This window comes from Ruditapes philippinarum, unplaced genomic scaffold, assembly GCF_026571515.1.
Source record: "Ruditapes philippinarum isolate M1 unplaced genomic scaffold, ASM2657151v2 ctg83_1_1_1_1, whole genome shotgun sequence".
NCBI lineage: Eukaryota > Metazoa > Mollusca > Bivalvia > Venerida > Veneridae > Ruditapes > Ruditapes philippinarum.
Window position 1 is genome coordinate 91,114 of NW_026852900.1, and position 14,855 is coordinate 105,968.

At 33.6% G+C, this 14,855-nt stretch overlaps 1 protein-coding gene across 3 annotated transcripts in view; it reads right to left on the reverse strand.

The window, feature by feature from the left end:
• Nucleotides 1-14,855, reverse strand: part of LOC132727842 (ecotropic viral integration site 5 ortholog-like) — a 98,909-nt gene that overhangs the window by 9,592 nt on the left and 74,462 nt on the right. For all 3 annotated transcript variants that reach the window (XM_060713432.1, XM_060713446.1, XM_060713439.1), the window contains 9 exons: nt 12,119-12,179; nt 9,955-10,008; nt 8,925-9,095; nt 6,813-6,968; nt 5,634-5,780; nt 3,269-3,445; nt 2,258-2,404; nt 1,661-1,756; nt 819-905 (listed from right to left, as the gene is read on the reverse strand). In XM_060713432.1, coding sequence (XP_060569415.1) covers nt 819-905; nt 1,661-1,756; nt 2,258-2,404; nt 3,269-3,445; nt 5,634-5,780; nt 6,813-6,968; nt 8,925-9,095; nt 9,955-10,008; nt 12,119-12,179 — 1,096 coding nt within the window. The remainder of the gene's footprint in view (nt 1-818; nt 906-1,660; nt 1,757-2,257; nt 2,405-3,268; nt 3,446-5,633; nt 5,781-6,812; nt 6,969-8,924; nt 9,096-9,954; nt 10,009-12,118; nt 12,180-14,855) is intronic.

Consider the following 14,855-nt stretch of genomic DNA (forward strand, 5'->3'; position numbering starts at 1 on the left):
AAAACATCGGTTCATCTGTTTATTCAATGTGAATATACTACGGTCATGTACATTTGTTGATATAGGAAACGGAAGGAAAAATATGAGCATGCGCCGCGGTAAGGAAATTCCCCGTTCAATCATCAAGTCAACAGCCGTAAACGAGTCTTTGTTTACTAAGTTCATAATGTTGTTATATTAGATTATACAATAAATCATTTTTAATGCAAAAACTTTATTTAACAATTATATTTAAAGATCAATATGATTATCTACATATTTTCAATGATATCTTTACATGCAAACATCAAAATTTAAACAACAGCATAACCCGGGAATTACCTTGTACAAAATTAGATATAGTCTATTATTAGAACAGAAAATTACCTTACCGCGGCGCATGCTCATATTTTTGCTTCCGTTTCCTATATCAACAAATGTACATGACCGTAGTATATTCACATTATTGATAATAATTCATGGTGTATTTTTGTTTTAAAGATGTTTATAAATGAAAAGATGTTATTTCTATTCATTTTGTACATGCATTTTGTCAATGATGCTTTTTATTTTCACTTGCCCTGTCGGACAAGTGCTTTTCAAAATAACTTGCCCGGACCAAACTTTTAGTTGTCCCGGGCAGTCGGACAACCGTTAATGTCGAGCCCTGTAACAGTTTATAACATGATTGTAATCTATAACCCATCTTAACATTCTATATCCCTGAACTTGTGCCTAAATTTTTTATAGGATTTAAGAACTAGGGTAAGACACTGTATGATTTAGGAGTTCACATTACAACAGATTTCCTTCAATAAGAAAGATAACTCTTGATTTACCTCTTCCTGAAGATCATAAATGGTGTTCTCCAGGTCTTGTTTACCTCCCTTGGATTCTAACTGATCTGCAGCTAGCACCTCTTCTCTCTGTATAATAAATATATTAACATCAAGAGATATTGAGATGATATATCATATTTTATACAAATGTGTTCCTTCTTTACTTTGTAAATATAAAATTTAAGACGACATCCCACAAAAATGTATAATAACCACCTATTACGTGGTTATACAAGCTGTCTGGTTTAATTTTTTTTCTCAGAACTCTTTCCATGTAGTCCAAAATAGCTAGCTTACAGAACATCGGTTGATTTACTCAGGTGCCCTTGCAGCCTAAAACCCAGCCCCCCCCCCCCCAAAAACAATAGCCGGTTGAACCAGGTGATGCTCCCCAAATAGGTTTTGGACACAGAAAAGTACACCTCTTATAGTTTCAGAGTTATGTCTCGGACAAAGTTCAAAGTGCAATAATTCCAAAATTAGGCAAAGATAGAGTTACTGTTCTTTGCACTGCACTTCTACTCAATGAGATCTTTCTACCAACTAGGTTTTATTGTTGATATCATTTATAGTATCAAAGTTATGTTCAGCACAATATTCAAAGTGAATAAATGAATAAAGGGCAATAACTCCAAAATTAGGCAAGGCAAGTTACGGTTCTTTTGCACTGCTCATCTACCAAATGAGATCTATCTAGTGACTAAGTTTCTTGTTCATATCTCTTATAATGTTATCACTCATTCAGACACAGATTGTGTTATGAAGTCACAACAAAAAGCATGTAATTTTTAAATAACAAATCAAATAACATAAGGAGTTTAACTGACAAAGAGAAAACATACCTGTATTTCAATTTGAGCTATTTTCTGTTTTAGTTCACCAACTAACTGGTCACTCTCGGCCTCTCTTATTCTAGCCATCATACTTTCCTCCCTCCTCTATAATGATATTATACATTTAACAATGAAATATAAGGACTTAAAAAAGTGAGATATAAACTATATTTTTCACTACAATATATCAATCTCTTCAATTATAATGAAGACCAGTATCATCATACATTACCATATGATCTCCTCAAAAATAATTATATTTCATCAGTGAAATATAATCTATATCACTCCCTATGACAGTTCATAATTTCTCCAAAGAAACAATGAAATAATATAAATTATATAAGATATATTTCACCAATGAGATATACTTACCATCAATGTCCAGGTCTAAATTAAAATGAAACAGCAACAGTTTCAATTCTTAATTTTTACAATTTGTAAATTGAAAGTGCATCATATCACTTTTAAGGTTTCTTCCTTTGATTTGACAATTATATGAAACAATTTAAAATAACACAATTAACCTCCAGAAAAAGCTGAAAGCCTCTCTAAGGCAGGATCAGTCTCTTTATCAAATTTTTACGTATAATGTTAGCTACTCACCTTGGATTCTAAATCATCAATCTTTCTAAGTAGAGTTTTAATTTGTTTACTTAATTCCTCGTCTGACTTAGAATGCTCTTCAATTTCACTCTTCAATCTTTTATTTTCATCATCCATTCTTCTTATCTGATTGTTACAGATTTGATTCTGAAAAAAAAAATCAGAAACCCCTTTTCTTAAATTTTTGCTACTATACAAAACATACCCAAATTTTACCAGTGAGATGTGATTATATATCCCATATAGTATATATCTCATTGTGTATCACCCACTGTTTATCTCTCCCTATTATATCACTCATTTTATATCACTCATCCTACCTCACTGTACATAATTCTCTACAAATAACAAGTGTATGTCATTTATCGTATATCACTCAGGGTATATCATTAACTGTATACTACTAACTGTTTATCAATAATTGCATATCACTAACTGTATATCACTAATTGTTTATCACCAATTACATATCACTAACTGTATATCACTAATTGTTTATCACTGATTACATATCACTTACTGTATATTGCTCACTGTATATCACTTATTGTATATCATTAACTATATATCACTAATTGTATATAACTAACTGCACATGTATATCCCTTACTGTACATCACTAATTGTCTATCACGGATTACTTATCACTCACTGTATATAAATCACTTTATATAACTGATTGTATATTACTAACTGTATATCACTTATTTTATATCACTTATTTTATATCACTTACTGTTTATCACTAATTGTATATCACTAACTGCACAAAAATAAGTGAAAGAGAATCAAACATGCACCTCTTTTATCCTTTGAATACTTTCGCCCTAAGGGTTAAAAAAACAAACAATAGAAAAACCTTTATCATTTACATTTGTTATCAAAATGTTAATTTTTACTTAAAGTCAAGAGAAAACAAGAAAAAGAAAACAATGATCACATACCGAGAACATAATTTACTCATACAGTGAATAAAGTAATGTTTTACAGATGTAGTAAATCACTACTCACCGATGTTTCAAGTTCCATAACTCTTTGTTTTGCATCTTTCAAATGGGACAGGGCACCTGCTTCCCTGAGTTTGGACGTCATAAGCTCTTCTTGTGTGCGTTTCAGCTCAGACTTCAGCTCACTTTTGTTATTCTTCTCCTTCGGGGATGAGACAGGGTCAACACTTGCAAGGTGATTCTATTAGGATGAAAAAAAACATTTTATGTATTTAAATAAATAACTATTGTGTCAAAAGACGTGATGTACACACAGGAATGTTGAAAATTAACATCTGGGGACCATTTCATCATTCTATTCAAGACCATTTCACATATACCCTGTTTTATTTACTCAGTGACTGACTGTTAAACATATTAGTGACTGACTGTTTAACATATCACTTGTCTTTTTGTCCTTATATGTCCCTCTGGCCTCATTTGTCCATCCATCCTCATTTGTCCCTCTGTCCTCACTTGTTGCTCTGTCCTCACTTGTCACTCTGTCCTCACTTGTCTCTCTGTCAACATTTGTCACTCTGTCCTCACTTGTTCCTCTGTCCCCACTTGACACTCTGTCCTCACTTGTCTCTCTGTCAACACTTGTCACTCTGTCCTCACTTGTCTCTCTGTCCACATTTGTCACTCTGTCCTCACTTGTTCCTCTGTCCCCACTTGTCCCTCTGTCCCCACTTGTCTCTCTGTCCACACTTGTTAATCTGTCCTCACTTGTCACTCTGTCCTCACTTGTCCCTCTGTCCTCATTTATCTTCTCTATCCTCACTTGTCCCTCTGTCCTCACTTGTTGCTCTGTCCTCACTTGTCTCTCTGTTCACACTTGTCACTCTGTCCTCATTTGTCCCTCTTTCCTAACTTGTCACTCTGTCCCAACTTGCCACTCTGTCCTCATTTGCCACTCTGTCCACAATTGTCACTTTGTCCTAATTTGTCCGTCTGTCCTCACTTATCGCTCTGTCCACACTTGCTACTCTGTCCTCATATTCTCTTTGTCCTCACTTGTTCCTCTGTCCCCACTTGTCCCTCTGTCCTCACTTGTTGCTCTGTCATCACTTGTCACTCTGTCCTCATTGTCCCTCTGTCCTGACTTGTCTCTCTGTCCTCACTTGTCTGTCTGTCCTCATTTGTCCCCCTGTCCCCATTTATCGCCCTGTCCACACTTGTCACTCTGTCCTCACTTGTCCCTCTGTCCTCAATTGTTAATCTGTCCACACTTGTCACTCTGTCCTCATTTGTCCCTCTGTCCTGACTTGTCTCTCTGTCCTCACTTGTCTGTCTGTCCTCATTTGTCCCCCTGTCCTCATTTGTCGGTCTGTCCACATTGTCCCTCTTTGCTTACTTGTCACTCTGTCCTGATTTGTCCCTCTGTCCACACTTGTCACTCTGTCCTCATTTGTCCTTCTGTCCACACTTGTCACTCTGTCCTGATTTCTCCCTTTGCCCTCATTGTCACTCTGTCTTGATTTGTCCATCTGTCCTTACTTGTCGGTTTGTCCACACTTGCCACTCTGTCCTCATTTGTCTCCCTGTCCTCATTTGTCTCTCTGTCCTCACTTGTCATTCTATCCTCAAATGTCTCTCTGTCCTCACTTGTCGTTCTGTCCTCAAATGTCGCTCTGTCCTCACTTGTCACTGTTGTATCTCATTTTTTACACATTGATATAGAAATCCCTTAAAGTCTCAATTTACAGTTTTATTTGAAAGGCAGGTCAATCCTGGAAATAACTAGTGGTAACATTGTCCAATAAAGGTAAGCTATGAAACAGTTTGACATTACTCAAGTATGTCTTTATGTTAGATAAACCATTTCTTTGTTTTTCTTTCACCTGCCATAATGGAAAGTGATTTGCCTTCATCAACAGTATAGAGCCAGGCCAGCCTGCAAATCTTAAAACTTCATATCAAGGCAAACCTATTAAGTCATGGACAACAGCTTCTAAATACAAAATACTCAATGGGCTTCTAAAATTTCTTACAGACATTTAAAACCCCATTGCAATTTTGTTTGTTTGAATGGGTTTTACTTCACACCAACACAGTATAAGTCATATGATGATGTTCCAGTGCCTAGGAAGACCTCAGTTGCCCTTCTGAGCATTATTTCAGGCACGAACAGGCACATGAGTAGAACCACGATGTCCCCTAAGCTAGCTGTATAGCTAGCTTCCTTACATGAAAAAATCCAAAGTCCCTGTCAGGATTCAAACCCACAGCAGTTTTGTCAAGTAGTTTGAAATCAAAGACCTTAACCATCACTGACTGAACTTGCTAAAATCCAACACTGTCACAATATCAATTAAAATGATTACACACAACAAATTATAAGACTACCTTATACATAACAAATTCTTGATGATCAAGATTATATTTACCTGCCAATTAGACTCAAGGTCGGTAATAATCTGTCTCATTTCCTTTAGTGAGAGGTTTGCCTCTGCCTCACGTAATTTGACGGCAATAAGTTCCTCTTGTAAACACTGAACATCATTACTAGGGGCCTGCTGTAGACGAGTGTTCAACTGAAATAATTTGAGTTTGAGAGAATTTACTAGATTAGAAAATTTCTTTTAAGTTTTAACCAGTTTGGGTATAGTAAGAGTTTTAGCAATTTAATGAGGGGAAGAAAAAAACTTTTGCTTCCCTCCTCTCCCTGTAAAAACCATATAGCATGTGTATATTTTGATATGATATGTCAGTTTGCATTACACACACATAGCCTAAACATACAGGCAAATGGTATATTTTGATGTGATGTCATGCATTACACACACACATAGCATAAACATATGCACTAAAGTATATTTTGATGTGATGTCATAATGTTTTACAAACACATGGCATAAACATAAGCAATAATGGTAGCATTACAGTATAAACATGTCTATAAAACAATATTCCTTCTGACTGAAAAATGTTTTAAATTTCGATATGTGATAAAACAAGAATATTACATTCCTTTACCATCATACCTTAATTTATTGAACATGTTGAACAAAAAATATTATCACCAAAGGCTAGCAAAACATAATTCTATCTGCCTTGCTTAATAAATTCAGTATTGACTGTAACTCTATCAATATCCCCTTTATATACCTATGTGCTTTTTCCGACAAATTCACTGATTTTAACTTTATTCAAGTCACTTGAGCAACTTGTAAGTACAGTTAAGTACAACATGTGTTGATATTAGTTTAAATGCATTAATTACCATTCACCTTCACAAAAATACAGTTACTAACACACCACCAGTGCAATTATACATCAGATTCTATGTGCTACAAAGGTCTCGGTTAAGACAAAATTATCTTAGGTTTATTGTGACCAAAAATTTGAAAATTATTTGGACCACACTCAGGTCTGTTTCCATGACAAACAGTACAGGTGCCATAAGAGTGAATATGGATGAATCTGCAACAGGAATTATAATTCATGATTCCTGGAAAAAGAGGCTTCAATACTGATACTGCAGTGGGACTCAAGATTCATAGCCCCTGGATAAAGAGACTTCAATGACAATCATGTACTTCAACAAAATTTATGAGTTATCTTACTTGTTCAAGTTCATCAATTTTGGTTCGTAGACGTTTAATTGTGTCAGAGTTCTCGGCTTCTCTCAGCCGCACCATGATTAGTTCCTCCTGTAAGCTTTGAATCACAACTTGGGCCTCCCCCTCGTCCAGAGACGATGCCGAGTGTATGCTATCAGTCTAAAAATAGAACAATTGCATAGTGTCTAAAAATATAACAATTACATTGTGTCTAAAAATAGAACAATAACATTGTTTTATAGCTTTGGTCATATTACATCTTATCACATAAAACACGCGTAGAAGTATAATAAAGACATTTGCGTTATATACATTTCTACCACTTTTCACACTATTCTTCTATAAAATAAATAGGAAATCTGTTACATGATAATATATGAACAACATGCAAAAGGAATGATTACACGTCATATGACATCAAATATGACATCATGTAAGGAAATCTAAGTCTACGCTCATATTTTTATCAATTCTCTTTTAATTAACATGTTAGACTGGAAATAAATATTTATTTTCTTGCATTATAGTATGCAAAAGTAAAATAAGAAATGGACTCAGAAATAAACAGTAAATCATACTTTTGGGCTATTCTTAGCCCAATTTGGGTCATTTTTCACAATTAGAATAATCATTCTGGGAGAACGGAGTTAGCGAAAGATCCAAAATTCTGCACACAAGCGGCTGATGTAGACCTTCATCAAATGAATTTCTTATCTTGAAAAATAATTCCCAGTCACATCATGTTTAAAGAAAACAACATCAGTTAAGACTGTTTATTTTCTAAAACAGGCATTTATTAGTTCTTTCAAAAATAATTCTTGTCAAAGTATAATATTTTAAAAGAAATCAGTGTGTTTAGCATCAATATAATGGTAAAATGAAATAACATCTAATCAACTATAATTCTCAGAACTTAAGGTAATGAAAACAAGAGCTGTCCGTAAGACAGCGCGCTCGACTTTTTTATTGCTTGCCAATAAAAAAAGTTTTTGCAGTAAAAGGCAATACAAGAATCTCTGTATTTTTAAAGTGAACAATGGCCATGAGCATTAAGATATTTAGTGACAGTTAAGGGCCATAATTCAAATAAAATCTTTGACAGAATTACCTTCTCCTGGACATGTTTGGGAATCATGATTGTAAACAAGTATTCCAACTTTCAAATTAATATCTCAAAACAGTTCAGTCAAAAAGTGGACTGGTACTAAAAACTTAACCAAGATTCTAAGTCGATAAAAGGCCTTAATTTTTAAAACAAATCCTTTGACAGAGTTACCTTCTCTTGCGTACAGATGGGGGTAATGATGTGAAATAGCATTAAAAGTTTCAAAGCAATATCTCAAAGGGTTAAGGCAATAAGTGGATTTTACCCATATTCAATGTATTTTCTAAGTCAAAAAAGGGGCATAATTCTGTCAAAAACCTTGACAGAGTTATGTCCTCTTGTCTGTTGATGAAGGTCGTGATGGTAAACAAGTATGGTCAGTTTCAAAGCAATACCTCCAATGGTTTTGAAATAAAGTGAGGTGGTACAAAAAACTTAACCAAGCTCAATACACTTTCTAAGTCAAAAAAGGGCCATAATTCTGTCAAAAACCTTGACAGAGTTATGTACTCTTGTCTGTAGATGGAGGTTATGATGGTGAACAAGTATGGTAAGTTTCAAAGCCATACTTGTAATACTTCTGAAATAAAGTGGGGTGGTACGAAAAACTTAACCAAGGTGTGACGCCAACGCCGACGCCGACGCCTACGCCGGGGCGAGTAGGATAGCTCCCCTTTTCATTTAGAAAAGTCGAGCTAAAAAGGACAATATCAGGGAAGGTGACATCTTATGCCTGGGCAAGTACATTATACCCTTGCTTTATCTATTGATAAACATATTAAATCCAAGAGAAGTTTATCAATCTTTATACTTACCCTTGTTTTATCTATTGATATAAAACAGATTAAATCCAAGAGAAGTTTATCAATCTTTATACTTACCTTTGCTTTATCTATTGATATAAAACAGATTAAATCAAAGAGAAGTTTATCAATCTTTATATTAACCCTTGCTTTATTTATTGATAAACAGATTAAATCTAAGAGAAGTTTATCAATCATCGCACTTACCCTTTCTTTGATATCACCTAGAAGTGCCTCTGCGTCTTTAAGCTGTTTTTGTGAGAGTGAGTATTTTTGTTTGATTAGAGACAGTTCATTCTTGAGAGCGTAAGTTTCCTCTGCCTCCTGGGCTCGCGTTAACTGGTACTGGATCAGCCGATCGGCCAGCGATGCTGATTCCTAAAATGCATACCATATGAGCAGTGCCATGACAAAAACAACATAGTACATATGCGACCAGCATGGATCAAGACCAGTCTCACAGTGCATCCACGCAGTCTGGTCTGGATCCATACTATTCGTTTTAAATTTCTCTACTTGTAATAGGGTTTGTAGGTGAACAGCATGGATCCCGATCAGACTGCGCGGATGCGCAGGTTGGTGTGGATCCATGCTGGTCGCAAACGCACTTATAATGTTGGTTTTGTCATGGCGCTGCTCATATTATTTAATAACAATCATCTGTCACTAGATAAGTGACTGCCGTTTCCAAAAACTAAACAAAATTATTTTTACGAATTTCAAAAGCTTGTCAATATGTTTTCATTTGAAAAACATGTTTCCCTTTCAACTTTTATACAATAAATATTAATCTAAACAAGTTTAAACTGGGACAAGAGAATGCAAATGTTGCTTGATAAAAATGGTGTATGCTTAATTTCTAAAAAATTCATTTTTATCTAATTTGCATAAAGTCAAATACATAAATGGTGCCATCAATTAACCAGGTATCTGACAAAATTCTGATGTACTCACCATCTTGTCTGATACCAAGCTAATGTACTAAGCTACTAGTCTGGTACCAAGCTAATGTACTCAACTACTTGTCTGGTACCAAGCTAATGTACTCAGCTTACTGGTCTGTACCAAGCTAATGTACTCAGCTACTGGTCTGGTACCAAGCTAATGTACTCAACTACTGGACTGGTACCAAGCTAATGTACTCAGTTACTGGTCTGGTACCAAGCTGTATTTAAAGATTTTTGTGAGACCTCTCAGCCTAAGGGCTAATAATTAAGACAACAAAATATTGTTTTACCTTTTCCAGATTATCAATTCGTTGTCGTAAAAGCCGGTTTTCTGTGCGTAATCTCTGAAAAAAGAAGACAATATCATTTAGTCTATTTAAGTCATAAGCTACAAAGTCTGAAGGTAACATTCTTGTTTAGAAACAATTATAGCACAAAATTTGACAACCAACCTTAGATTATAGTACAATTGACAAGACTAATTTAAAAAATTTTGTTGCCTCTTTTAAATGATTTAATATTGTGCACCATTGTTCAATATCAATAAATACCTCTATTTCCACTGACATCCCTACAGGTAACTCTGATCCAGTTATAAAATCACTTGTGGTATTGGATTTCAATACTATCTTTAACAACCAAATTTACAATACGAAATTGACTTCCAAATAAATACTCCTTAACTGAACTAAATATGAATTCAAACTAGTGTGCTTAAGCCCTACATATAACACACTATAAATAAGGGTGTCTTGAGCATTTTAGGTATTTTATTTCCATGTGTTATACTGGGTAAACACACACAACACAAACATTAATGTGTACATATTGATCACATTTATACACTTGCTATAAAAGGCAGTGATTCATTCATTCATTAAATCTTAACCTGTAGTCTGGATTACCTGCCCCTTCATATGTATTTGGAAGTATGCTGGGAACTAGACTCGAATTACGCTGGGAACCAGACTACCTTAACCTGATGCATTTATGTAATGGATTTGCCCTGCTTTGTTATCTGGAACAGTCCATTCAAAGTTTAAGGGATTTCAATATCAAAATTGAGCTACCAAAATTTGATCAGACTGCACTGACGTGCAAACGTGCCTAGCTCTACGCTTGAGCTTGGGCTTTAAATTTCTTATGGCTCTTTTAAGCAGGTAAATGGTTTATATGTTCATATATGTTCATATATTGTAGTAAAACTGAACTGTTAAACATTTCAAGAGGTTTGCCCACATGATTTACTGATCTTGTTAGACATATCATGTTGTAACCCTAAACCATCTCTATTTCTTAAATAGACTTGTCTGCCTTTAAATTTTTTGGAATTGTGCATTATCAATAAAGGGGGTATATATCAAGACGAAATTTTGTAGTTTGTCTGCCAACATTATACGGCCTGGTCAGACTCAGCACAGATGTTCAGACTCGCCTCAGGTTCAACATAGCAGATATTGATTAAGACTAATCAGTTTTGGTTCTAGCAGATAAATGGTTTAAGAATACAATTTCAATGATGTTTGTCAACAAATAAGACAGACTATGAAAATCAATATGATACAAATTTAAACCAGTTAAAACCAGTACAGACATTTTTAAAAAAAAATCTTAATTGAAAAGTTTTATTAATAAACGGCAATAATTTATCTCAACTATTAGGCTCATATTACATGAAGTCAAACATAACTGTTGACTTAAGGATATATATGATATATGAAATGAAATATATAAAGAAAGATGAAATATTAGTTGAAATAACCATTTTTTTCACAAGGGAGGTAATTCTGCATAGAAGTAATAAATGGTAGTAATGCAAGAGTTATGTTTGCTTAAAACAGCAATTGTTGTGTCATTTCTAATGTGTCTAATTTCTATTTTATTCATTAACAATGTACTTTTGGATATGTCATTAGTTTTTAAAAGGAGGTTTAAATCCTGAATGGAAGCAATAGCAATATAGAATGGTAGTAAATTACAGATCAATAATTTAAAGCAGCTTTGTAACCTCCAGATTCATGCTTATTCTCATGAATATTTTAAAAAGTATACAGAAGTAAGATATTGTATAGTGAACAAAGAAAATAATGAACACATTGCAAACAGCTCTGGAAATCCATGTAAATTACCAAGAAGTCAGGTTAAAATACTTCAAAATAACATACACTGTGTTTTCATAAGTAGCACTGTATAAAATATAGTGATAAATACTTCAAAATCAGTCCTTAATGAATCTCACACTACATGTAAATTATTACTTGAATCTTAAATCTTTTTACTTTTCATAAGATCATTATCCTAGTATATTTTTCTCTTCAGTTTAATTTTCTTGAAATATTTTTACTCATCTGGAGACATGATGCTTTAAGTGAGAATTATATTTGCTTTACCAGCATTCTCAAGTTTTGGCTGTACAACATAAAAGAATTGTGAAAAGTCTTCGTCTAAACTTACCCTTAGTTCAATTTGATCTTCGTTTTCTTTGCTTTTTAAAGCAGTATACTCTTTCTCTAATCTGAAAATATAAAAGATAAAAAAATACATATATATATAAGTTAGGTTTAGTTAAAGGGAGACACAGGCAAAATTTTCATTTCATCGTTTTGATTTTTTCATCCATTACTCTGTCAATGTCCTCAAAATAAATAAACTAGGCAGTCATAGGAACAAAACTTTTCTCCTTATAAAGAATAAAATGCTGGCTTCCTAACTTAATTGACCCGCGTGGGTCAGGTTAGAGTGTTAAGATATCACATAAGTTCCCACAGTGAACTATGGAAACGTTAAAGAACATGTCAAATGAATGACTTAGACTTGTTTCAATCATTCAATAACCACAAAATCTGTTATTGTAACTTCCAGGGTTTGTTCAAGTCACATGGCTTGTTTTAAAACTATTCGGTGATTCTGTCGGCGTCTAAATTTCGTTCAATACATCTAGATATATTTACGCTTCAAACCCAAAATAAATAGAATTTATACAGAATTTCATGCTGGGACTTTAGAAAATGTCATTTTAGCGTGATTTGAGTACATTAAATCATTTTGATATTTTTGTCATTTATTTGCCTGAGTATCCCTTTAATATATAAGTTTTATACTGTATCAAAAAGGAGTTTTGATATGGTGAACAAGTTATAGCAGCTAACAGAGTAGTTTAAAGTGACTGTCCTATACTAATAGCTTTTTAAGGCAACTCTTTATTACAGAATTCAACAAGTTAATATTTTATTCATAATAACCTCGGGGTCTTTCATTAAAATACAATCTATTTGAAAGACCCTGATATATAACTTAAAAGCACACAACAAATAAGTGTTTTTGATCTTAAATATTCATAATGAAACCCCATACAAATGTTCTAATCAAGGTCAAACAGATGCTTTTAAGATAACATACAAGGTATACCATTCTCATCAATATAACATGATCCAAAATTAAATAGCGAAGATAATCCCTCCTATTCTAAACAGGAACTCAAGTATAAAATCAACTCTGAGTCCAAACAAGTGTATCTCTTTTCAAAAGATTTCATCCTCAAAACACAAAGGTCACCTTAAGCTGAATATCACCCAGTCAAAGATCACCCTGTAAAATTTCTTCTTCTGTGTCAACTTTTTTCAAAATTTAATTAAGTACAAGTTAAAAGCAGCATGCCTCCAGATTCATGCTAGTTTTTCATGAAAATTTTCAAAATATATTTGAAATAGAAATATTGTGAAAGAAACAAAAAGAAAGCAATTTACACATTTACAAACAGCAGTGACACTGAACGCACGCAAAATGATGTCAAAATAATTTTTCAAAAAGCCTTTAATGCATTTTTTATTTAAGTAACACAGTAGAATATGATAGAAAATACTGATAAATCAATCATTAATCACACATAGCATGTACAATAATACCTATTACTTAAATCTTGAATTGTTTTACTTTTTTCTAAAATCTTAGTATATTTTTTCTACTTTTGATATTTTGGCTAATCTGGAGGCATGCCGCTTTAATAACTTTTGTCCTTTTTAACAATTAAATCTTTAAGGCCTTTAAAAGCATTGATTCATGATTATTGTGGCCCATACTGAATTCTGTCCTATTCACCTCCCCATCTGGCCCTTAGTTCCCTTAATAAATCAAGGGCCCTTGGTTTTTATAATGTCAATGATAATTATAGTGGTGAAAATACATAAATGATGGTTTTCAACAAATCTAAAGCCATATTGTAAACTATATAAATTTGCAAAAAAAGTTGAGCTGACAAAATTGGGAATTTTTTTAAGTCTTTACAGCTGAGGGCCAATAATCAGCCTGATCCATTCTACGAGAATTTTTAACCACTGAATAGTCTTATACCAACAAAATTGTAAGAAAACGTATAAATAGATTTAAATCTCGGATAAAAAATAATGCACTATCATTTCCTGTAGTCCTATTAAGCAAGACAATGTGCAACATTATCCAATTTGAATATTCTTGAATATTGGTAATATAAGAGAATATTGATTAATTATTCAAGATCACATGACTCAGAAATCCTCTACAAAACATGAGTCAATAAGTCTTGTATAGTTTGTCTGCAGCTTTGAATATCCACTTTCCAGCATATTTAATATTGAAGTTTTCAATAATTGTATTTCATGATAACGAACTGCTTGGGTCACTGTGACTATTGTAGTCAACGACTTTTATTCTGACAAACTTTAATACAAAAACATGCCATTGTGCATTAACATTCAGCCTTTGAAGTTTTAATACAAATTATCATGTCAACTGTTGATCTATTAGTGACATAATAATACCATAATTATACAATAGATTATCTTTCAAAACTGGTCAGACCGGGTGGGGTGTCTGTGGCTGAGTGGTTAAGGTTGTTGACTTCAAAGCCCTTGCCTATCACTACTGTAAGTTTGAATCTAATGACAGGGACTTTGGATTCTTTCATATGAGGAAGCTAACCAGCTTAAGAGACCAATATTCTTATCAAATCCTTATTTTAATTGAAGTAACAAAATTCTGTCCAAAAAAATGTGGTGTAAAATAACGAGGTTACCTGACATTAAACATTGGTTGAGAACAATTCTGATTCTATTGCAATCGTACACAGCTGCAAAACCTGTATCAGACACATCTAGCACCTAGTCCAATATAGGTTTGACAGCTGTGTACTAGTCCACTAGAATTCTGTATTGTA